Source organism: Pan troglodytes, chromosome 12 (genome assembly GCF_028858775.2).
Source record: "Pan troglodytes isolate AG18354 chromosome 12, NHGRI_mPanTro3-v2.0_pri, whole genome shotgun sequence".
Lineage (NCBI taxonomy): Eukaryota > Metazoa > Chordata > Mammalia > Primates > Hominidae > Pan > Pan troglodytes.
The window spans coordinates 95,500,028-95,524,878 of record NC_072410.2 but is presented as its reverse complement, the minus strand read 5'-3'; the positions used below and the strand labels follow the sequence as shown (position 1 = coordinate 95,524,878).

General features: G+C 45.7%; 1 protein-coding gene and 1 long non-coding RNA gene across 8 annotated transcripts in view; one reads left to right on the top strand and one right to left on the bottom strand.

The window, feature by feature from the left end:
* Positions 1-24,851, bottom strand: part of GTF3C2 (general transcription factor IIIC subunit 2) — a 31,896-nt gene that overhangs the window by 5,334 nt on the left and 1,711 nt on the right. For 2 of the 6 annotated variants that reach the window (XM_016948248.3, XM_054678302.2), the window contains exons 2-13: positions 19,099-19,174; positions 12,114-12,384; positions 11,631-11,952; positions 10,752-11,037; positions 6,756-6,850; positions 6,311-6,388; positions 6,074-6,172; positions 5,030-5,257; positions 4,749-4,860; positions 4,430-4,538; positions 2,810-2,835; positions 2,491-2,620 (exon numbers count right to left, since the gene is read on the bottom strand). In XM_016948248.3, the coding sequence (XP_016803737.1) occupies positions 2,491-2,620; positions 2,810-2,835; positions 4,430-4,538; positions 4,749-4,860; positions 5,030-5,257; positions 6,074-6,172; positions 6,311-6,388; positions 6,756-6,850; positions 10,752-11,037; positions 11,631-11,952; positions 12,114-12,360 (1,732 nt within the window). In that variant the 5' untranslated portion in view covers positions 12,361-12,384; positions 19,099-19,174. Of the gene's footprint in view, positions 1-2,490; positions 2,621-2,809; positions 2,836-4,429; positions 4,539-4,748; positions 4,861-5,029; positions 5,258-6,073; positions 6,173-6,310; positions 6,389-6,755; positions 6,851-10,751; positions 11,038-11,630; positions 11,953-12,113; positions 12,385-19,098; positions 19,185-24,851 lie in introns of all 6 variants that reach the window. The other 4 variants (XM_016948249.4, XM_063790012.1, XM_016948247.3 and 1 more) reach the window with 2 other exon arrangements.
* On the top strand, positions 4,465-6,470 carry LOC104004917 (uncharacterized). Of its 2 annotated transcripts, none has more exons than XR_001715666.3 (4): positions 4,465-4,552; positions 5,124-5,302; positions 6,041-6,156; positions 6,267-6,470. It is a non-coding gene; the product is annotated as an uncharacterized LOC104004917 (long non-coding RNA). The 2 variants fall into 2 exon arrangements; XR_678019.4 differs by having other exon boundaries at positions 4,466-4,552; positions 5,048-5,302.

Here is a 24,851-nt window from a genome sequence, read left to right as displayed (position 1 = left end):
GTTTAGGAATTAAGAAAGCAGAACAGCATCAAGAATCATGTACCTTGACAATGTAAGAATAATACCACCAAAAGAAAAAACATGGCGAAAGGGATGATAAAAAGACGTGTAAGAGTGCTAATTTCCTTATCTTCCTAGCAGAAAGTCTACTTATATCTAAAAACAACACTGTCATTTTGTTTTTGAAACGGAGTCTCACTCTGTTGCCAGGCTGGAGTGCAGTGGCACGATCTTGGCTCACTGTAACGTCTGCCTTCCAGTTCAAGCGATTCTCCTGCCTCAGCCTCCTGAGTAGCTGGGACTACAGGCACGCGCCATCCTGCCCAGCTAATTTTTGTATTTTTTAGTAGAGACAGGGTTTCACCATGTTGGCCAGGATGGTCTCGATCTCTTGACCTCGTGATCTGCCCGCCTCGGCCTTCCAAAGTGCTGGGATTACCGACATGAGCCACCACACTTGGCCAATAACACTGTCATTTAAAAATAACAATCTAGGCCAGGCATGGTAGCTCTCATTTGTAATCCCAGCACTTTAGGAGGCTGAGGCAGGCAGATCACTTTGAGCTCAGGAGGTGAAGACCAGCCTGGGCAACATGGCGAAACCCCGTCTCTACAAAAAATACAAAAATTAGCCAGGCATTGTGGCTCGTTCCTGTAGTCCCAACTACTCCAGAGGCTGAGGCTGGGGCATTGCTTGAGCCCAGGAAGTCCAGGACGCAATGAGCCAAGATCTTGCCACTGCACTCCAGCCTGGGTGACAGAGTGAGACCCTATCTGAAAATAAAACAAAACAAAACCTAATAACTCCAACTACTTAATATTATTTGTAATTTATTTATAGTCTTTTTAATTCTAAAAGTATCTTGGAGGAACTAGTGTCGCTTATAGTGAAGGAACATTCATCAGGAGCTTAGCCAATATTTCAGTCTGACTTTAGTGTCTTTTTCTTCTATAAAATTGATATAATTAAATTTAATACATTTTTAGAATACTTTACACAGTATGATCCCATTTTTACTCATTTATTTAGTTAGTTAGCTAGTTAGTTAAAGATGGGGTTTCACCATGTTGCCCAGTCTCCAACTCCTGGGCTGCGATCCTCCTGCCTCAGCCTCCCAAAGTGCTGGGATTACAGGTGTGAGCCACCATGCCTGGCTGATCCCATTTTTATAAAACTCTTTCCTCTATCTTTCTATTTTTATATATAAAGAACTGCATGAAATGATGTTCCTCACTTTTTAATTTTTTAAAAATTTTATTATTTTTAGTTTTTTTTTTGAGACGGAGTCTCGCTCTGTCCTCCAGGCTAGAGTACAGTGGCACCATCTCGGCTCACTGCAAGCTCCGCCTCCCGGGTTCACGCCATTCTCCTGACCCAGCCTCCCGGGTAGCTGGGACTACAGGAGCCCGCCACCACGCCCGGGGAATTTTTTGTATTTTTAGTAGAGATGGGGTTTCACCGTGTTAGCCAGGATGGTCTCGATATCCTGACCTCGTGATCTGCCTGCCTCGGCCTCCCAGAGTGCTGGGATTACAGGCGTGAGCCACCGTGCCCGGCCTAAAAATTTTATTATTGTTTTTTTTGAGATGGAGTCTCCCTCTGTTGCCAGGCTGGAGTGCAGTGGCATGATCTTGGCTCACTGCAACCTCCGTCTCCCAGGTTCAAGCGATTCTCCTGCCTCAGCCTCCCCAGTAGTTGGGACTACAGGTGCAATCTATGACACCCAGCTAATTTTTGTATTTTTAGTAGAGACAGGGTTTCACCATGTTGGCCAGGATGGTCTCCATCTCTTGACCTCATGATCCACCTGCCTCAGCCTCCCAAAGTGCTGGGATTACAGGTGTGAGCCACTGTACCCGGCAAAATTTTATTATTTTTAATGATGAGGTCTCACTAGGTTGCCCAGCTGGTCTTGAACTCCCAGTCTCAAGTGCTTCCCTCCCTTGGCCACCCAAAGTACTGGAATTATAGGCATGAGCCACCACACCTGGCCGGCATCTACTCTTTTTTTTTTTTTTTCCAGACAGGATCTCACTCTGTTGCCCAGGCTGGAGTGCAGGGGTGTGATCTTGGCTCACTGAAACCTCTGCTTCCTGGGTTCTCAGGCCTCAGCCTCCCAAGTAGCTAGGACTCCAGGCATGTGCCACCATCCTGAGCTAATTTTTTGTATTTTTTTGGTAGAGGTAGGGTTTCGCTGTGTTGGCCAGGCTGGTCTCGAACTCCTGACCTCAAGTGATCTGCCTGCCTCAGCCTCTCAATAGGCTGGGATTATAGGCGTGAGCTACCGCGCCTGGCCCAGCATCTATGTACTCTTAATTTTTTTCTGAGTAGAAATAGTCTAGTGACTTATTTCTATTTTTTTTTTACATTGCTTGAATATTTCTAACTATATGTCCAGTATTGAACCACCAAAGAAAGAACCAAAAAACAAGCATATATAAAAAATTTAAAGAGCAATAGTTCCTTATGTTTTATTTTGGTTTTTTTACCATTATAATATCCAGCAGCTAGGTGTTGGTGGGGCCTGGTAGGCATCCAGGCCAGGCTAAGGCACTGACCACACTCAGAGGGGTCTGTAGCTTGCATAGACCCCACCTGCAGAGTTGCCACACATTGTACCTGCAGGGAAAGAAGAGATGGGACTAGGGTTAGGGACACCTACACTGTTTGGAACGAAAGCTCAAATCAATGTTTAATCCAGCAGGATGAGGGTATTTTTCAGAAGTATAAGGAGACTCACTGTGGAATCAGCAAGGTGAGGCTCTAAGAAGATGGAGCCTCAGCTAAGGTAGCAGGTTCCTCACTCACCTTATATATGGCAGGCTTCACTGCATCTGTGAGGGAAAAAGAGCAGGAACTAACTCTATGGATCCCAAGGACTCAGCAGGTCTTACTCTGTCACCCAGGCCCGAGTGCAGTGGCATGATCATGGCTCACTGCAGCCTCCAACTCCTGGGCTCAAGCAATCCTCCTGCCTCAGCCTCCCAAAATGCTGGGATTATAAGTGTGAGCCACCATGCCTAGCCAGGCCTTGCCTTTTTTTTTTTTCCTTTAGACCTCCTCTGCGGACACAGGCCTTGCTCTTAAATCAGCAACCAATCCTTTGAATAATGACATTCCCTTATCCTTTATTGATAAAGTCCTTATCTTTTCATCACCAAATTTATGAACCTACCTCTATCTGCTCCCATCTTCTTTCCTTCTGTTACACCTGATAGTATCCTTCCTCCTATCAGAAGAGCAATCCCTTCACTCTACTCTCTTCTCATCCTCTAGCACCTTTTCCAGAACACTGCTCATTCTGTTATCCTCCTTCCTCCTGTGTCATCCACTTGTTCCCTCCCTAGTCTAGGTCACTCCCATATTGCCATGTGAACATGCCCTAATGTCTCCTATCCAAATAAAGGGACAAAACCTTCCTTTATTGACCACACTTAGGCAATCCACCACCCTCAATTACTGGTTCCCCTTCAGAGCGAATTTTTTTTTTTTTTTCAGACAGCATCTCACTAAGCCGCCCAGGCTACAGTGCAGTGGCACAATCTCAGTTCACTGCAGCCTCAACCTCCTGGGCATAAGTGATCCTCCCACCTCAGCCTCCCAAGTAGCTGGGACTACAGGCATGCACCACTATGTTCGGCTACTTTTAAAATTTTTTTCGCCGAGACGACATCTCATTATATTGCCCCAGCTGGTCTCAAACTCCTAGGCTCAAGCAATCCTCCCACCTAGGCCTCGCAAAGTACTGGAATTAAGGCATGGACCACCATGCCCAGCCCCACAGCCAAACTTCTTGAAAGAATGGTCTATATTTACTGTCTTTACTTTCTGACCTTCTATTACCTCCTCAACCCACTCCACCAGACCACCACATATGGGACTTCCCAGGGCTCCAGCCTGGGTGCCCTCTTCTTTAAATACTCAGTACTAATGAAAAATAAATTCAACATATAGGAGCTGCCTTTTCCTGACTCCTCCCTCCTTTTGCTCATCTTCAGCTCTCTATTCCATCCCTCTCTTCAGAACAAGAGATTGTGTTTGTGTGGTGGTGAGGGCAGGAGAGGCTAAGAACAGGATTGGGGGAACAAGAGTATAGCAGGGGAGATGGGCCCTATCTATCAGCCCAAGCCCTCAGCAGCTCTTTACACAGCCAGTTACCTGTGGCAGCAAGAGGGGGAAAGTCTTGAGAGCACGAAGAGGGAAGAAGGGGGAGATAAAAGGAAATGTGCTGAAAGAGTACAGCTGTAAGACTGCAAAAGAGAGAGGGCTCGAGAACAAACTTGAGTCACAATGCAGGGTGTGTGTGTGGCTGAGTAAGGCTTTGTGCTAAGAGAGACTGGCCCAGAGGAGTTTCCAGGGAGACAGACAGGCCCTGCTATGCTGTGACCACCACTACAGCAGCCCCATTCTCCTTGCTGTGCTACTCACCTGGGGGTTGCTGAGCCAGCAGGGCCTCCGGATGGGGTAGACTGAATAGCAGTACTTTCCCGTCTGAGCAGGCCAGAGCCAAGAGACCCAACCGGGGCAGGAGAGGAGCCTAAAGGGTAAAAGGTATGCTGAGGCTTGCTGCCTTCAGTTGACTCACAGAAAACCTTTGAGGTTCTAGTCCCTGAAATACTGTATGAAGTTGCTGGAAAAACTCCATCCACTACACTCCAATCTTCGTTCCTTCAACTCTAAGAATTCCCAGGGCCTCTTTGTCCTGGCTTTGAGTCCTAGGGCCATCCCACAGTTGACTGGGAAGTACCTTCCGAGGGGTGCCTGGAAGTTCCCATGCTCCACTGGGGCAGAACTTGAGGTCCCAGATGCAGCCGTTGTCACAAGCAATCCCATAGACAAAGTGGGCCCTGTTGCCAGGACTGGAGAGAGAGAGCATGTGGGGATGGTGGGTAGGAAGAAGGGACGTAGGGCTGCCAGAGGTAAGCTCCCCTTGTCTCAGCCCAATCCAAGCCCTTCCCCCTATCCTGTCCAGACCCCATCCTGCTGTCCTCAACCACCCTCCCATGGCAGTGTCCAACCCCACCTCACCAGCTTTCTTGCTGCAAGGTCCCAAGGCCCCAGAGCTGGAGCAGCCCAGGACCCGAATGAAGCTGGCTCAGTGGGTGTGTCTCATTCATGTCAGGGCTGGAGAAAAGAGCCACATATTGCGAGGCTCCTGCCCCCTCTGGCACTGGGCACCAGTCCAGAGCCCAGAGCGGTCCCCCCGTGAAGAAGGACACATCCCAGCGCTCTGGATGTGCTGTGATCGAGCTAAATCTAGAGAAAAATCAAAGATGGGATGAAGAAAGGAATTAATGAAAGGTAATGAGGACTGAATGGGAGCTCCACCCAGAGCCAGTATGAACTGGCTCAAGCAAGAGCCTGAATATCAAAAACAGTTTACAAGTGAGAACAGTCCTTGGCTTCCACTTGTATCTTCCTCCTTTCCTTCCCAAAGTCTGTCTTATATTATTATTATTTGAGATGGGGTCTGTCACCCAGGATGGAGTGCAGTGGCATGATCGACGGTTCACTGCAGCCGTGACCTCCCAGGCTCAAGTGGTTATCCCACCTCAGCCTCTGGAGTAGCTGGGACTACAGGCATATGCCACCATACCCCACTAATTTTTAAATTCTTTGTAGAGATAGGGGTCTTGCTATGTTTCCTAGGCTGGTCTTGAACTCGTGGGCTCAAGTAATCCTCCCTTTTTGGCCTCCCAAAGTGCTGAGATTACAGGCGTGAGCCACCACACCCGGCCTCCAAAGTCTGTCTAACTCCAGCTCATCTTCAGGGCTGTTCATTCTGGAATACTATAGTATTCTCCCTAAGGCTAGTCTGCCCAGGTCTATCTGAGTAGATGTAACCTTGTGAACTGCTTTGGCCCCTAAATCTCTCTAGCTTCCCTCAGCCTGCCAGTAATGAACACTACAAATCAGAGAGGACTGACCAGCTCTAGTCAGCACTCTTATTCTTGGGACCAACTGAACCAGCATCAGGGGAAGGACAGGACTTATCTGTCATCCCTTTCAACATTCATTTTTCTTGTTTCTGGCTCCTAGAATCAGAAAAAAGTGCGGATGTGCAATCTTCACCTGTTTATTCGGTAGAGGGTGCCATCTTCAGGTAGCCCTTCACGTTGTACAGAAAACAATGGAGACTTCTCCTCCTGGGGCAGGTAGGGAGCGGCCTCACTGGGGGAAGACAAAGGGAACAGTCTAAATTTGGAAGTGTTTCACCCATCTCAGGGTTCCCATTATAGAGCCTCTGTCACCCTTTCGTCTCCAGTGGTGTCACCCTTCCTAAGCTACAGAGATGTTGCTTCAACTTACAGCTCAGATAACAAGTGCCACTTCCAGGCTAAAGGAATCCATTCAGCAAACTCCCAGTATGAATGTTTCTGCTCTCGGCTGGAGAAACAGAAGAAGCATTAATGAAGGAGAGGGATTCTACAGCAGCACAGTCCAATAAAACTTTCTGTGGAGATGGAAATGATCCATTATCTGTGCTCCCCAATATGCCAGTTGCTAGCTGCAATTAGCTACCGAGCACCTAAAATGTGGCTAGCGCAGCTGAGAAACAGAGCCTTTCATTTTATTTCACTTTAATTAAAGAGTTCTAGAGCTCTTGCCTCTAGAGCAGTGCTTTTTAGTAATGAATATCATCACGGTATTCCACCCATGAGTGCTTCTCTTTCCCACGGCCCCATTTCAATACCGCCCTTGCACTCCTCTACCACCCCTTTATTAACCCCAGCCCCCTGTCCCCAAGTCTCACAAGTCCTTGGTGAGGTGGAGGCACTTCCAAACAGGAGCCATGATATGATTTGGTAAGCCATTGGGAGCCATTCCCCGGCAGTGTGGCTTCTGTTTCTGAGGATCAAATTGAAGAAAATATAAGGGAGCAAATTCTACAGGTTGGACAAAGTCCCAGAGACAGCTCTTTCCCAGTTTTTATCTTCTTTGGCAATACTTCCCCCTCCAATCACTGCCCTATCAGCATCTTAAAAGATTTGTGTTTCAACCACTATAATGACTTCTTCACCTTCTGCTCTACTCCTCCATCGAAAATGCAAAATCTGTTACCTATTTTCTGTTCAGCTTCCTCAACATCTCCATGGTATTTGATTCACAGGATTCCCTTATGCCTCTTTGAAACTCCCGTCCTATGGAATAGTCTCCCTTACTCCTCTCCCCTCTCTTAATATTCCTTCACAGGTTCTCCCTTCTTGACAGGTCTCCTCGATGATGGTATTCCCCAGAGTTCCTGTCGTCTTCTCGGCCCTCTACACAGGCACGCACACACGCGTGCGCGCGCACGCACACACACACGCTCCTGGTAATCTCATGTCCCATGGCTTTGACTACTGTCTTTTTGTTTTTTTGTTGTTTTTGAGATAGGGTCTCACTCTGTTGCCCAGGCTGGAGTGCAGTGGCGCAATCTTGGCTCACTGCAGCCCCAGCTTCTACCTCCTGGGCTCAAGCAATCCTCTCACCTCTGCCTCCTGAGTAGCTGGGACTACAGGCACACCCCACTACACCTGGCTAATTTTTTTGTATTTTTTTGTAGAGACAAGGTTTCGCCATGGCCCAGACTGGTTTTGAACTCCTGGGCTCAAGCGATCCTTCCCCCTCGGCCTCCCAAAGTGCTGGGATTACAGGTGTGAGCCACCACACCTAGCCTTCTTTAAAATTTAGAGACAGGGTCTTGCTGTGTTGCCCATGCCAGACTTGAACTCCTGGGCTCAAGCAATCCTCTTGCGTCAGCCTCCTGAGTAGCTTGAAGTACAAATACATACCACCAAACCCAGCTTGACTACCATCTTTATGCCTGATTATCAAGTTTACATTTCCGTAATGTAAACCTGACTCAGTCTCAACTTCTCTACAAGTTCTAGACAGTGTTGTGGCAAGCCATATTAGAGCACGAGGCAAATGGAAAAAAACAGTAATCAGTTGAAAAAATCAGTAAAGCCGGGCATGGTGGCTCATGCCTGTAATCCCAGCACTTTGGGAGGCCGAGGCGGGCGGATCACGAGGTCAGGAGTTCGAGACCAGCCTAACCAACATGGTGAAACCCCATCTCTACTAAAAATACAAAAATTAGCCGGGTGTGGTGGTGTGCACCCGTAATCTCAGCTACTTGGGAGGCTGAGGCGGGAGCATTGCTTGAACCCAGGAGGGGTGGAGGTTGTGGTGAGCTGAGATCGTGCCATTGCACTCCAGCCTGGGCAATAAGAGCGAAACTCTGTCTCAAAAAAAAAAAAAAAGAAAAAAAAATCAGTAAAGATCCTGTCTTTATTTAAAATTTTGATATTTTGTTCATCATGGAACGAAATATCCATGATTTGTTGCACTGATTTTTTTAAATGTTGCATCAAAATAGCATTTATCTCAATTACTGAGGGTTTCTGTTATCCCTTAGATGTTGCACGTGAGGCAAGTAAGGCACTGGTCTCATATATGCAACTGGTGACCAGACATCTCCAGCAGAATGACCCATGGCCCATGGGCACCTCAAACTCAACATGTCAGAAAGTGAATTCTGTCAAGTGTGGTGGCTCACATCTGTAATCCCAGCACTTTGGGAGACCAAGGCGGGCAGATCACTTGAGGTCAAGAATTCAAGACCAGCCTGGCCAACATGGCGAAACCCCATCTCTACTAAAAATACAAAAGTTAGCTGAGCGTGGTGGGGCGTGCCTTTAATCCCAGCTACTTGGGAAGCCGAGGCAGGAGAATCACTTGAACCCAGGAGGCAGAGGTTGCAGTGAGATGAGATCACTCCACTGCACTCCAGCCTGGGTGACAGAGCAAGACTCTGTTTCAAAAAAAAAAAAAAAAAAGGGAAAAAAGAAAGTGAATTCAACTTCTCCCCTCCCCACCTTTGCCCCTCCCACATCCCTCACCCTTTTCGTGTTCCCAGGTTCAGTGCATGATGCCACCATTTAAGCTGGAAACTGCTATTCAACTTCCTCCCTCCCTTCAATTCCCAAATACTGTTAATTCTCTTACATATTCCATTCTGTGAGAGAACACAGAAACAAAAGAATTACAAAAATAAAAATAAAAAATTACCTTACATATCTCTTCTTTTTTTAAAGACAGAGTCTGGCTGGAGTGCAATAACGCGATCTCAGCTCACTGCAACCTCTGCCTCCTGGGTTCAAGTGATTCTCCTGCCTCAGCCTCCCGAGTAGCTGGGACTACAGGTGTATGCCACCACACCCAGCTAATTATTTTTGTATTTCTAGTAGACACAGGGTTTCACTATGTTGGCCAAGCTGGTCTCAAACTCCTGGCCTCAAGTGATCCACCTGCCTTGGCTTCCCAAAGTGCTGGGATTACAGGTGTGAGCTACCGCACCTGGCCTCTTACATATCTCTTGAATCTGCCCCCTCCCTGCTCTTCTGTTCCTTCACTGCTTGATTTAGGACCTCACTATCTCTTACCTGGATAACTGAAACTGTCTTTTTTTTTTTGAGACAGTTTCACACTGTCAGCCAGGCTGGAATGCAATGGTGCAATCTCAGCTCACTGCAACCTCCGCCTACTGGGTTCAAGCGAGTCTCCTGCCTCAGCCTCCTGAGTAGCTGGGATTACAGGCATGCGCCACCACACCCAGCTAATTTTTTTTTTCTTTTTTTTTAGTAGAGACGGTGTTTCACTATGTTGGCCAGGCTGGTCTCGAACTCTTGACCTTGTGATCCACCCACCTTGGCCTCCCAAAGTGCTGGGATTACAGGCGTGAGCCACCGCGTCTGGCAAAACTGTCTTCTGTCAACTATAGTTTGACCTATTTTCCCAACTGATGTTATTTTTCTACTTAAAAATGTTTGTTGTACAGTTTCTGTACAACTGAATTGTGTGTTTTGTTTTGTTTTGTTTTTGAGATGGAGTCTCACTGTCTCACCCAGGCTGGAGTGCAGTGGCATGATCTCAGCTCACTGCAACCTCTCCCTGCCTGGTTTAAGTGATTCTCCTGTCTCAGCCTCCCAAGTAGCTGGGACTACAGGTGCGTGCCACCATGCCTGGCTAATTTTTGTATTTTTAGTAGAGACGGGGTTTCACTATATTGGTCAGTCTGGTCTCAAACTCCTGACCTTGGGTGATCCACCTGCCTTGGCCTCCCAAAGTGCTGGGATTACAGGCATAAGCCACCATGCCCGGACTCAATTGTGTATTTTTAAATGGTTAAAATGGCAAATTTTATGTTACATACATTTTACCACCAAAAAAAACCATAAACAAAAACAGCCTTTGTTGGTTCCTATAGGTCTATGTCCTTTCATATTCTCCAGTTTAATCTCGCCTACAACTTTACTCCAGGCTCTATGCTCCAGCCATAATCAATTTATGGGAAAACCATCCTCTCTGGCAAACTTCTACTTATCCTTCAAGAAGCAATTCAACTATCATTCCTCTGTGAAGCCTAGGCAGTTAATTACCCTTCCTTTATATGCCTAAATCACTCCTGGGGTAGTGCTGATTGCACTGTGAACTTGTGAGGCAGGATACACTGTCTTATTTACGTTTGTTGTGTTTCCTAACAGAGAACAGATACTCAATATATGAATGAATAATCTTGTTTACCATACCCCTTCTTCTGCACTCTCCCTAATATGCCAAATGTTTTGGAAATGGACCCTTTTTTCTTTAACCTGTTTTGTCTATTATAGTTACCAAGTCAAAGCTGTCCTTCCTTTCTCAGTACCTTGCTGGTCCCCTAAAATCCTACTATGTCCCCATTCACTTTCTTGTCCATTGAGGTTACCCCTGAAGTAGATCCTCGCGGGGTGCTTCGGGGCACTACAGGCTCAGGTTCAGATGAGCTCTCACTTGGGCCCTCACTTTCTTCCACATCTTCAGCCTCAACCTGGAGAAAAAAGTCTTCATCCCGTGGAGCACCATCCACCTCTTCTCCACCTGGACAGGCTGCTGGCTGCCGGATCTTCTTCGGTTTGGTGGGGCTGCTCACCTTGGGGCCCTCAGGACAGGACACAGGGGCAGGCAGGGCTGTTGAGAGCTCTTCAGCCAGTTCCTGAAGATACAGAAGTGCCCTGTGGGAACGGACAGAGTCAGAGCCATTCTCACATATGACTGAGAACCCATGTTTCCAGACATGGTTGATTTTTATCTCAATGGAGCCTCCCAATAACCCCATGATTAACCAATTAACTCTATTAATTTCCCCTTCCCCCTTGGAAGATGAAAAACCAGAAATCTAAGTTATGTGACTTGGTCGAGATGACTGAGATTAACAAATGTGGAATCTGAACCCAGGTCTTCTCACTCCAAGTTCAATACATTTTTCATCCTACCACAGTCAAAGAACACAGAGGGCAAGAGAAAGAATGGAACAGCATATATATACTGACATATACTGGACAGTAAAACAATAAAGAGCTGGGTAAAGTTTGTGAAAAATGGCATAGGACATAAAGTACAGACAATAATTCTTAGATAAACCAAGTTAGCAATACATACCATTAATAGTGCTGCGGTAAGAGCCTAAAGGACTGCTCAAGTCCCTAGAATCCAGACACCACCCCTGCTTACCTAATACCTCATCAGTCTTCTCTCTCCAACATCTGCCCCACCCTGATCCCTTCACCCAACCCCCCTCCACCAAGCTATGCCCCACAATCCTTACACTTGGGCAGCCCTTCGGCGGGGTCGTTCCCCAGAAGGGGTCTCAAAGTCCTCAGGGGGCCTCTTTGGAGATTGAGATTCTGGCCGATCTAGGTCTTTTGACAACTTCAGCAGCAGCAGCTCTGCCTTGGACTTTCGACCTCGTTTCTTAGGCATGGGGGTGGACAGAGGGTTGGATTGATCTAAGAGACCAGGAACCAGTGGGGCTGATGGAGGATTAGGCTGTTGGGGCCTTTTGGGGCCTTTTCGTGTCCTACCACCTCTCTTCCGGCCAGGCTTTGAGGCCCTAGGCTTTGAGACCTTTGACATCTCTGAAGAAAGATCTGTAGAGAAGAATATGGGTCTGTGAGATGGGACCAGAACTCAAACCTCTATGGAAAAGATTACACTGTACCCAGGTTTGTAAGATCCTATGAGCTCAATCTGCTCTTTCATCTTAAGCTTGGCATGGGGAATAAAAAAGATAAGAGGACAAGGTACATACCTGGCTGTTCCAGTCTGGAGAGGCTTTCCTGCTCTGGAGGGAGCCTCCTCTGATCAGGAGAATCCTCAAATCCAGGCAAAGGGGTAGGTAATGACATCTCTACGGAAGCCTCTGCACTGGTCATTTCTGAAGAGGTCTTGACATCAAGCTGATTTAGCACCTCTTGTCCAGGAGAGTCTACCACAGTCATGTTCCCCACGGGGCCGGCCTCCCCCAGGGCAACATAGCCGACCCCGCAGGTATCCATCAGCACCCCCCAAAATGGCTGCCCCTGCATACAGAGACACACAAATGAGTAGAGGACAAAAACTATTTGTACTAGCTCAGATTTTTATTTCCCCATCTTTTCTCCCTCATTCTCACACTCCTAACCAAGTTCCCTGATTATTCACTTATTCAACAATATTTACTAAGCACCTTCTATATGTCAGGACTGTTCTGGAAACTGGTAATATGAGCCAGGTGCGGTGGCTCACACCTGTTATCCCAGCACTTAGGGAGGCTGAGGCAGGAAGGCAGCTTGAGCTTAGGAGTTTGAGGCTAGCCTGGGCAACACAGCAAGACCCCTTCTCTAGCAAAATAAAATAAAATTAAAAATTAAAAACAAAAAAGGAAACTGGTGATATGACAATAAACAAGACAGACAAGGTCCCTGCCCTCATGGAACTTACATTTTGGTGAAGCAGACAATAAACAAGTAAACAAATAAAGCTTCCATTTTTTTTTTTTTTTTTAAAGATGGAGTTTCACTCTCGTTGCCCAGGCTGGAGTGTAATGGGGCGATCTCAGCTCACTACAACCTCCACCTCCTGGGTTCAAGCAATTCTCCTGCCTCAGCCTCCTGAGTAGCTGGGATCAAGGTGCGCACCACCACGCCCAGCTAATTTTTGTATTTTTAATAGAGATGAGGTTTCACCATGTGGGCCAGGCTGGTCTCAAACTCCTGACTTCAGGTGATCCACCCGCCTCAACCTCCCAAAGTGCTGGGATTACAGATAATGAGTCACTGCGCCTGGCCATAAAGCTTCTATTTATTAAATGCTAACTATGTGCCAAGCACTATACTAAGTGCTATACATACATTATCTAATTTAAAGCTCATATATTTTCTTGTAAGGATGAAGCAGTGAATGCACAATTATTTAACCTCTGTCTCTGAAACCCAATGAAATAAAACACACACACACACAGACATACACACACTCCAAAAAAGAAGAGAGAGAAAAATTTGTCTATCATGAATCTAGGAAAGGGACACCAACTTCCTCAAAATATACTACAAAAAAGAGCTGCCAGATACTACAAAATTTAGACCAAAGTGAAGAGGCATACTTAATGTTAACATCTCTTTCTGTAAAGATTAGTCAAGGAATAAGTTTATTTAAGAATAAGTAAAAGGCCAGGCAGGATGGCTCATGCCTGTAATTCCAACACTTTGAGAGGCCAAGGAAGAAGGACTGCTTGAGGCCAGGAGTTCAAGACCAGTCTGGGCAACATAGGGAGACCTCATCTCTACAAAAAATTTTAAAAGTTAGCCGGGCATGGTGGTGCGCACCTGTAGTCCCAGCTACTTGGAAGGCTGAGACAGGAGGATTGCTTGAGCCTAGGAGTTCGAGGTTACAGTGAGCTATGATGGTGTTACCATACTCCAGCCTGGGTATGGTATTTTAAATAAAAGCATTTAAAAATAATTTTCTGGCCAGGCACGATAGCTCATGCCTGTAATTCCAGCACTTTGAGAGGACAAGGCGGAAGGATGGCTTGAGTCCAGGAATTCAAGACCATCCTGGGCAACAGAGTGAGACTCCTTTGCTACAAAAAAACATGGTGGTGCACACCTGTAGTCTCAGCTACTTGGGAGGCTGAAGACTAGGGAGGCTCCTTGAGCCCAGGAGGTCGAGGCTGCAGTGAGCTGTAATCACACCACTGCACTCCAGCCTGGGCAACAAAGCAACACCCTGTCTCAAGTAAATAAATAAATTATTTTTAAAAAAGAATGAGTTGGCCAGGCACGGTGGCTCACACCTGTAATCCCAGCACTTTGAAAGGCTGAGGCAGGCGTATTGCCTGAGGTCAGGAGTTCGAGACCAGCCTGGCCAACATGGTGAAACCCCATCTCCACTAAAAATACAAAAATTAGCTGGGCATGGTGGCAGGCGCCTGTAATCCCAGCTACTCAGGAAGCTGAGGCAAGAGAATCAATTGAACCTGTGGGGTGGAGGTTGCAGCGAGCCGAGATCATGCCACCGTACTCCAGCCTGGGTGACAGAGTGAGACTCTGTCTTTAAAAAAAAGAATGAGTCAAAGAGTTCTCTGGTGCCCTGCTATCAATATTTCACCTGGATGGGGGTGGTGGGTAGACTATGGGACAATTAAGGAACATCCTATTACGTTAAGAAAGCTTTTCCTTTTTTTTTTTTTTTGAGATGGAGTTTCACTCTCGTTGCCCAGGCTGGAGTGCAGTGGCGTGATGTCGGCTCACTGCAACCTCTGCCTCCCAGGTTCAAGCAATTCTCCTGCCTTGGCCTTCCGAGTAGCTGGGACAACAGGTGCCCGCCATCACACCCAGCTAAATTTTTGTATTTTTAGTAGAGATGGGGTTTCACCATGTTGACCAGGCTGGTCTTGGACTCCTGACCTCAGGTGATCTGCCCACCTTGGCCTCCCAAAGTGCTAGGATTACAGACTTGAGCCACCGTGCCCCGCCACTTTTTTTTTTTTTTTTTTTTGAGACAGGCTCTTGTTCTATCACCCAGACTGGAGTGGTGCAGTGGTGTGATCACAGCTCACTGCAGCCTTGTCCTCCAGAGCTCAAGCAATCCTTCTGCCTCAGCCTCCCAAGTAGCTAGGACTATAGGCATGTATCACCATGCCTGGCTAATTTTTAAATTTTTTGTAGAGATGAGGTCTCACTACGTTGCCCAGGATGGTCTTGAATTCCTGGGCTCAAGCAATCTTTCCACCTCGGTCTCCCAAAATGTTGGGATTATAGGTGTTAGCCACCGTGCCCATTCTGATACCTTTTTTTTTTTTTTTTTGAGACAGAGTCTCATTCTGTAACCCAGGCTGGAGTGCAATGGTGCAATCACAGCTCACTGCAGCCTGGACCTCCCAGGCTCAAGTGATCCTCCCACCTCAGCCGCCTGAGTAGTTGGGACTACAGGCATGCACCACCATGCCTGACTAATTTTTGTATTTTTTGTAGAGACTAAGTTTCACCATGTTGCCCAGGCTGGAGTGCAGTGGCGTGATTACATACTCAAACTCCTGGACTCAAGCAATTCTCTCAACTTCGTCTCCCAAAATGCTGGGATTACAGGCATAAACCAATATGCCTTGCCTTTTTTAATTTTTAAAAATTAAAAAAAAATTTTTTTTTTCTGAGTCAGGATCTCGCTCTGTCACCCAGACTAGAATGTGGTGGTGTGATCACAGCTCACTGCAGCCACTAACTCCTGGGTTCAAACGATCCTCCCTCCCCAGCTTCCCAAATAGCCAAGACTTCAAATGTGCACCAATACGCCGAGATACGTTTTTAATTTTTTTGTGCAGATTGGGTCTTGCTATTTTGCCCAGGCTTGTCTTGAATTCCTAACCTCAAGAGATCCTCCCACCTTGGCCTCCCAAAGTGCTGGGATTACAGGTGTAAGCCACCATGTCTGGCCAAGAAACCTTTCCACATTGAAGAATTGACTAAATTGTCATGAGTCTTCATTTTCTTCAAACCCAAAAAAATTAGTTGTATAACCATGGGCCAAAGTAAACTAAGATAAATGACTGACCACCAAACCCGAAACCTAAGCAACACAGAACTCTCCAAGGGTCCAGTTTTTGGCCAGAATAACCTGCCTGTCTGTGACAAAGGGGCAGACATAGTTCAAATCCCAGGATGGGACCCCGCCCCCCACAGATCTATATATACGCCTTAAGAATAAACAATTCATCAGTCTCAGTGGAAAAGTGTGCTTATACAAATCCCATAAGAAATATAAAATAAAAGCTTCCAACTGTCTCACTTGAAGAAGCTACAGTCTAACCAGATTATAAACTATAGCAATGGCCAACCCTCTGAGGCAGGTGCTGAGGATACAAGAAAACACATGTGCTAAAGATACATTATAACACTGCCAAGGTAAATAAAGGTCAGTGAAAATCCATCTATATTATTCCTGTGATAAATAAGAAGCCCTGACAGAACTACCCCATTCAAAATTAGTCACAAGCCAAAAGGACCTATGCATATACCGAAAGAAAAGGATAGAAAGATGAAGAGTACCCTTTTGAAGAAGTGATTCAGAAAACAGAAGGAAATTTCCAACAAAAAATTCCTGCACTTTCAAAAACATCAAATGGATTGTGAAATCCAAGAGCTAGGGTTTGAACATCCCCTCCAAAACTCATGTTGAAATTTAATTCCCATTTGTAACAGTATTAAGAGGTGTGACCTTTAAGAGATGATTAGGCCACAAGGGCTCCACCCTGACCAGTCAGATCAGTGTCATTATAAAAGGGTGAGTTTAGGGCAGGACCCAATGGCTCATGCCTGTAATCCCTGCACTTAGGGAGGCAGAGGTGGGAGGATCCCTTGAGTCCAGGAGTTTGAGACCAGCCTGGGCAACATGGCAAAACCCTGTCTCTACAGAAAAATACCAAAACAGGGCCAGGTGCAGTGGCTCACGCCTGTAATCCCAGCACTTTAGGAGGCCGGGACGGGCCAATCACGAGGTCAAGAGTTTGAGACCACCTGGCCAACATGGTGAAACCCTGTCTCTACTAAGAATACAAACATTAGCTGGGTGTGGTGCCGCGTGCCTTAATCCCAGCTACTTGGGAGGCTGACGCAGGAGAACTGCTTGAACCCGGAAGGCAGAGGTTGCAGTGAGCCAAGATAGTGCCATTGCACTCCAGCCTGGGCGACAGAGCAGGACTCCGTCTGAGGAAAAAAAAAACAAAAAAAAAACTAGCTGGGCATGGTGGGCAGCAGGGACCTGTAGTCCCAGCTACTCAGGAATTGGAAGTGAGAAGATCACTTGAGCCTGGGAGGTGGAGGCTGCAGTGAGCAGAGATCACGTTCCTGCACTCCAGCCTGGAGTTGAGACTCTGTCTCAAAAAACAAAAAACAAACAAAAAAACCAAAAACATGTATCATAACAATAAACACATATCATTTAAACTCATCCATTAAAAGAAAGAATAGGACCAGGTACAGGCTCATGCGTGTATTCCCAGTATGTTGGGAGGCCGAAGCAAGCAGATTGCTTGAGGCCAGGAATTTGAGACCAGCCTGGCCAACATAGCGAAACCCCATCTCTACTAAAAATACAAAAATTAGCTGGGCATGGTGGCACAAGCCTGTGATCCCAGCTACTCAGGAGACTGAGGCACGAGAATCACTTGAGCCTGGGAGGTGAAGCCGAGATCACACCACTGCATCCCAGCCTGGGCAGACAGAGTAAGATGCTATCTCAAAAGAAAAAATAATAAAGATTTGGTTTGATTTTAATTTTGTATTTATTTATTTATTTTTGAAATGGAGTCTTGCTCTTGTCACCCAGGCTGGAGTGCAGTGGCCTGATCTCAGCTCACTGCAACCTCTGCCTCCCAGGTTCAAGTGATTCTCCTGCCTTAGCCTCCCCAGTAGCTAGGATTACAGGCGGCCGCCACCACACCCAGCTAATTTTTGTATTTTTAGTAGAGATGGGGTTTCACCATGTTGGCCAGGCTGGTCTCAAACTCCTGACCTCAAGTGATCTGCCTGCCTTGGCCTCCCAAAGTGCTGGGATTACAGGTGTGAGCCACTGTGCCCAGCCTGATTTGATTTTTTTTTTTTTTTTTTTGAGACAGAGTCTTGCTCTGTTGCCCAGGCTGCAGTGCAGTGGCGCAATTTTGGCTCACTGCAAGCTCCGCCTCCCGGGTTCATGCCATTCTCCTGCCTCAGCCTCCCGAGTAGCTGGGACTACAGGCGCCCGCCATCATGCCCGGCTAATTTTTTGTATTTTTAGTAGAGACGGGGTTTCACCGTGTTAGCCAGGATGGTCTCGATCTCCTGACCTCGTGATCCGCCCGCCGCGGCCTCCCAAAGTGCTGGGATTACAGGCGTGAGCCACTGCGCCCAGCCCTGATTTGATTTTAAAAGACAAATAACTATATGCTTTTCAAGAGATGCCTAAAACAAAATAACTCAAAAAGCTGAAAATAAAAAGATCAACTAAAATGTACAGGGCAAAATCTAAGCAAAAACAAAGGAGGAGTTTTGATGACAATAGTAAAGTCGAATTTAGGGGGAAAACATTAAATAGGAATAAAGGGAGTACTATTTTTTTTTTTTGAGACGGAGCCTCTCTCTGTTGCCCAGGCTGGAATGCAGTGGCGTGATCTCGGCTCACTGCAACCTCTGCCTCCTGGGTTCAAGCAACTCTCCTGCCTCAGCCTCCCGAGTAGCTGGGATTACAGGCATGTGCCACCATGCCTAGCTAACTTTTGTATTTTTTAGTAGAGACGGGGTCTGGCTGTGTTGGCCAGGCTGGCCTTGAACTCCTGACCTCAAATGATCCCCCTGCCTCAGTTTCCCAAAGTGCTGGGATTACAGGCATAAGCCACTGTGCCCAGCCCAAAAGGGAGTAGTTTATAATGAATAAAACTTCAAATCATATAAAAGATATAAATGTCAGGAACATTTAAACATCAAATAACAGCATCAAAAGATACAAAGCAAAATGTTCATGACACAGAACAATAACTTCTTTTAATCAATGACAAAGTAGATAAGAACAATGAAGATATAAATAAAATAAATATTCCCCCCATATTGGCTCAGTTGCATAGAACAGAATCCTCTCCAATCAGTTCAAGCAGAAAGGAATTCACTACACGGTATTAAACAATTCATATCAGAGGTTCACAAAGTGTGGCCCCAGAAACAGCAGCATCAGTATCACCTGCAAATTTGTTAAAATGCAAATTCCTAGTTCTACCCCAGACCTACCGAATCAGCAATTCTGGATGGGGCCAGCACCTTGTGTTTTAACAAGCTCTTCAGGGGATTCTGACGCACACTCAAGCTGAAAAACACTTGCATAAATAAATGATCACGATGAGGGTTGAGGGAAAAACAGTTGGTAGGAACAAGTGCTTATCAAACTGGGAAGGTGCTCTTATTTACAGCTGCTGGCTCAAGAATCATGTGCTGGGCTGGGCGCAGTGGCTCATGCCTGTAATCTCAACACTTTGGGAGGCCAAGGTGGGAGGATCGCTTGAGGCCAGGAGTTCAAGATCAGCCTGGGCAACACAGCAAGACTTTGTCTCTGCAAAAAATTTTTTTTGAAAATTAGCTGAGGCTGGGTGCGGTGGCTCATGCCTGTAATCCCAGCACTCTGGGAGGCTGAGGCAGGTGGATCACCTAAGGTCAGGAGTTCCCGACCAGCCTGGCCAAAAGCGGTGAAACCCCGTCTCTACTAAAAAATACAAAAATTAGCCAGGCTTGGTGGAATATGCCTGTAATCCCAGCTACTCGGGAGGCTGAGGCAGGAGAATCGCTTGAACACAGGAGGCAGAGTTTGCAGTGAGCCGAGACTGCACCACTGCACTCTAGTCTGGGCGACACAGCAAGACTCCATCTCAAAAAAAAAAAAAAATTAGCTGAGTGTAGTGGCATGCAACTGCAGTCTTAGCTACTTGGGAGACTGAGGTGGGAGGATCACTTATGCCCAGGAGTTGAAGACTGCAGTGAGCTATGATTGTGGCACTGCATTCCATCCTCACAGAGCAAGACCCTGTATCTAAAAATAAAAAATAGCAGGCCGGGCATGGTGGCTCACGCCTGTAATCCTAGCACTCTGGGAGGCTGAAGAGGGCGGATCACCTAAGGTCAGGAGTTTGAGACCAGCTTGGCTAACATGGTGAAACCTCGTCTCTACTAAAAACACAAAAATTAGCTGGGCGTGGTGCCACGTGCACTTGTAGTCCCAGCTACTCAGGAGGCTGAGGCAGGAGAATCACTGGAACCTGGAAGGCGGAGGCTGCAGTGAGCTGAGATCGCGCCACTGCACTCCAGCCTGGGTGACAGAGTGAGACTCCATCTCAAAAATATAAAATAAAATAATAACAAAACATATGCTATGATGGGAAACCACCTGCTGAATCAACAAGCCCCTACCACAGCCAATGGCTCCATAAACAAGTTGTGTCTGCAGTAATCAGAAAGTGACCTAACTAAATAGGAGAGCCGCTTCTCTAGCTCCTGATCCAGAACCTCATCACTGCCAAAATCTGCACCAGCAAATACATGCCTCCTAGTCTGCTTTCTCATCTCTAAAATCAGATTCAAATTTAAGTTCTCCAGGAGCATATTTGATTTGTAAAACCTAAATCATATTCAGAATCTTGGATGCAAAAAAATTCCAGACAATGAAATTTCTCACTTTCCAGGCTCTCAAGTGGAAGTTGCTCATTCACTCACATCCCACCTACCTCAGGGTTCAAAGTGGGATCAGTCTCTTCAATTCCTCTGCAATGCCACTTGCAGACCAACAGTCCCACACGCCCATCTTGTAAAAATCTTGTTCCTTTGATGCTTAGAACATTCAGCTAAACTGCAGCTACTCACTTTGCTGTCATTCTCTGAACCTTGTCATCACCCAAACCTCTTAACCTCCAAAATCACTAAGACATCTAACTATCTGATCTCCCATCATTACAGCTAGACTGCTTACCCACTATCACTTTTATTCTCCAGCTGTATCAAGCCACTATCCCTTGATCTCTCCAATTTCTCTGTATGTCAGCCACATCCTATCTAGTTTAGATTCCTTCATTTCAATCAGATTCTCGCTGATATTCATCTTCTTGTTCCACATGCTTAGCAAAACTCAAGCCCTGTTAAGTTCAACCATCCAACTCTTCTATGTGTGAATCTAAGTTGCTGAGCACTGGCAATCCCACTTTCTCTCTAGTCAGCCCCTACATGCTCTCCCCCTACACATTCTCTGATCCCGATTCTCTGCAGATGATTTTGCTTTTGATTTCCGAAACAAAACCAAAGCCGTTAGGTGGGAGATACTTCAACTTTTTGCCAAGTAAGCTAATACTCCCTGCCTCTGACACCTTCATTCACTCTCTAACACCAAACCTTTCACTTGTGTTCTAGCCCCATTCCCCCATCTCCTAATGGAACTGGAATTATTGTTTATCCATTTCTTTTCTATTGGCTCCTTCCAAACAGCATTTAAATATGTTTATAATTCTCATCTTCACACATAACTATCCTTCACCCCATATTCCTCCTCCCACTAATATTCTCCTCCTCCTACAGTCAAACTTTTAAGACATAAATAAAAGTATATAGATATAAAAAAGTTTAAGATATAAATAAGTTCCTTGATTATTTTAATTTCCCTGCATCATCCTAAGAAGCATATTGTCCCCCAACTCATCAGTGAAGTTAAAATCATCAATAATCACTGTATTATTAATCCAATGGACATTTCTCAGCCTCATTCAAGTTGACCTCTCAGCAGCTCCAACACTACTTTCTTGAAACATTCACTTTTCTTGAGAAGCAATTCAATGAGCAGTAAAATTCCAGAGTTTTACAAAATTCCCTCAATTTTTTACAGTTGTCTCATTCACACCTATTTGGCAGCTTTTTTGTTTGCAAACTCACCTCTTTTGTCTTTCTAAAGCATTCAATTTAGTTTTAGTTTGCTTCCTTTACTTTTTTAGAATTGTTTTCACAAAACTTTTACTTCATATAAAATACTATAAAGATAGCAACAAAAGGCCAGGCGCTGTGGCTCATGCCTGTAATCTCAGCACTTTGGGAGACTGAGGTGAGCAGATCATGAGGTCAGGAGATCGAGACCATCCTGGCCAACATGGTGAAACCTCGTTTCTACTAAAAATACAAAAATTAGCTGGGTGTGGCGGCACACCCCTGTAATCCCAGCTACTCAGGAGGCTGAGGCAGGAGAATTGCTTGCAGGAGGTTGCAGTGAGCCAAGATTGCACCACTGCACTCCAGCCTGGCGACAGAGCTAGACTCCGTCTCAAAAAAAAAAAAAAAAAAAAAAAAAAAGGAGCAAACAACCATCTATGGTTCAACTTAGTTTTTTAGTTTTTTGTTTTTGTTTTTTTGAGACAGAGTCACGCTCTGTCTCCCAGGCTGGAGCGCAGGGGCATGCTCTCTGCTCACCGCTGCCTCCGCCTCTGGGGTTCAAGTGATTCTTCTGCCTCAGCCTCCTGAGTAGCTGGGATTACAGGCATGTGCCACCATGCCCAGCTAAGTTTTGTACTTTTAGTAGAGATGGGATTTCACCATGTTGGCCAGGCTGGTCTCAAACTCCCAACCTCAGGCCTCAGGTGATCCACCCACCTCGGCCTCCCAATCAACTTAGTTTTAATAGAAACAATAACTCTTTCATATTAAATTTTATTTCCCCTGTCACCCAGGCTGGAGTGCAGTAGTGCGATGATCACGGGTCACTGCACCTTGACCTCCTGGGCCCAAGTGCTCCTCCCCATCTCAGCCTCTCAGGTCACTGGGACCACATGCACACACCAGCAGGCCTAGCTAATTTTTATTTTTTTTGTAGAGACAGGGTCTCAACTATCTTACTCAGACTGGTCTCAAATTCCTGGGCTCAAGTGATCCTCTAGCTTCAACTTCCAAAGTGCTAGGATTACAGGTTTGAGTCACCACACCCAGCCTATAACGTATGTATAAAGACAAAGCAAAACACTAAAAAAAAAAAAAAAAAAGGGTGGGAGCCTGGACAACATAACAAAATCCTGTCTCAACAACAACAAAAAAAATGTTTAATTAGCTGGGTGTGGTGGCAAATACCTGTAGCTCTAGCTATTCGAGAGGCTGAGGCAGGAGGATCGCCTGAGCCCAGGAGTTCAAGGTTACAGTGAGCTGTGATCATGCCACTCGACTCCAGCCTGGGTGACAGAGCAAGATCTTGTCTCAAAAAAAGTGGGAACCAATACAATGACTCTTGGCAAGCATTCAACTCAACTAGTGGAAGCAGACTGACCAGGTCTACAGGAGAAAAACCTTCAAGCTTCAAGCATTTAGAGAGGAAATAGAGTATGTCAGTTAACATAAGGAGCTAAATGGAAATCAGTTAAGAGAGCTTCTATACAAGTCTTAAGGATTTTCTAGGCCAAGTGCTGTGACTCACGCCTGTAATCCCAGCACTTTGGGAGGCCAAGGCAGATGGATCACTTGAGGTCAGGAGACTAGCCTGGCCAACATGGTGAAACCCCATCTCTACTAAAAATATAAAAATTAGCCTGGCGTGGTGGCAGGCGCCTGTAATCCCATCTACTCGGGAGGCTGAGACAGGAGAATCACTTGAACCCAAGAGGGAGAGGGAGAGGTTGCAGTGAGCCGATATCACGCCACTGCACTCCAGCCTGAGTGACAGAGGAAGATTCCGGTTTTTTTTAAAGGATTTTCTACATCAGTATACATATATTTATCTCATTCTTCCTAATTGCTGCATGGCATTCCATAGAATTAGTTATTTAGACAATCTTCATTTAATGAACAATTGAGTTAAAATACTATTTCAAAAAATACTGCAATAAATATTCTAGTACAAATCTCTTCATTAATTCATCAATAAATTATTTTTCTCGAATAATCATCTGAACATGGAATTACTGTACACTGAAGAACATGCACATTTCAAAATTTGATACTACCAAACGGCTCACCAAAATTAAAACTATTTATGTATATTAGTACCCATTTTATCATACCGTTACTGATCTTTTTAATTTTCGCCAATCTGATAGGTGAAAGAATTCTTCCCCACTCTATTTATTTGCACTGATAATAATTGGTGTCAGCAACTTCTTTCTATATATTGGACATCCATATGTCTTTTATGAATTGCCTGTACATATAATTTGCCTGGCCGGGCACGGTGGCTCACGCCTGTAATCCCAGCACTTTAGGAGGCCGAGGTGGGCGGATAACGAGGTCACAAGTTCGAGACCAGCCTGACCAACATGGTAAAACCCCGTCTCTACTAAAAATACAAAAGTAGCCGGGCGTGGTGGCACGCGCCTGTAATTCCAGCTACTCAGGAGGCTGAGGCAAGAGAATCGCTTGAACCCGGGAGGCGGAGGTTGCAGTGAGCCGAGATCACGCCACTGCACTCCAGCCTGGGCAACAAGAACAAAACTCCGTCTCAAAAAAAAAAAAAAAAAAACACTCCTCATGGAAGGCAGCAGCAGGATGTGATGGTACAAATTCTGGATACACAGTAAAGGAATAGATGATCAGTAAATTCGTACTGAGTTTCTAAAACCTTCCATTGCACCCCAATCTGTCTGGTTCCCATGCTGCTCCAGGATGCCAGCCTGACCTCCCCAGCCAAGAAAAAATAATGACACAACACTGCACCTTAAGTATGAAATTACTTTGAATACACTGCTTGGCTTAATATATTGTTTCCTAAAGTGTTCCTAGGGTGCAACTGGCGGTATGCAAGATGATTTTAATGGTACGAAAACGAACATTTTAATGACTAGTGCTTTTATTTCAACTTACATAAACAATTATAAGTAGCCCATGAAACCCACGGTTTCATTTATATTGCTTAGGTCGAGACTAATGCATTTAAACTTTTTAAGTAAGTCAATTTAAAGAGAACTATTCAGAAAACAATAGTACAATTGATAAGAGATTGCAAAAATAGTGATGGCACGGGATTGACTTAAAATTGTATA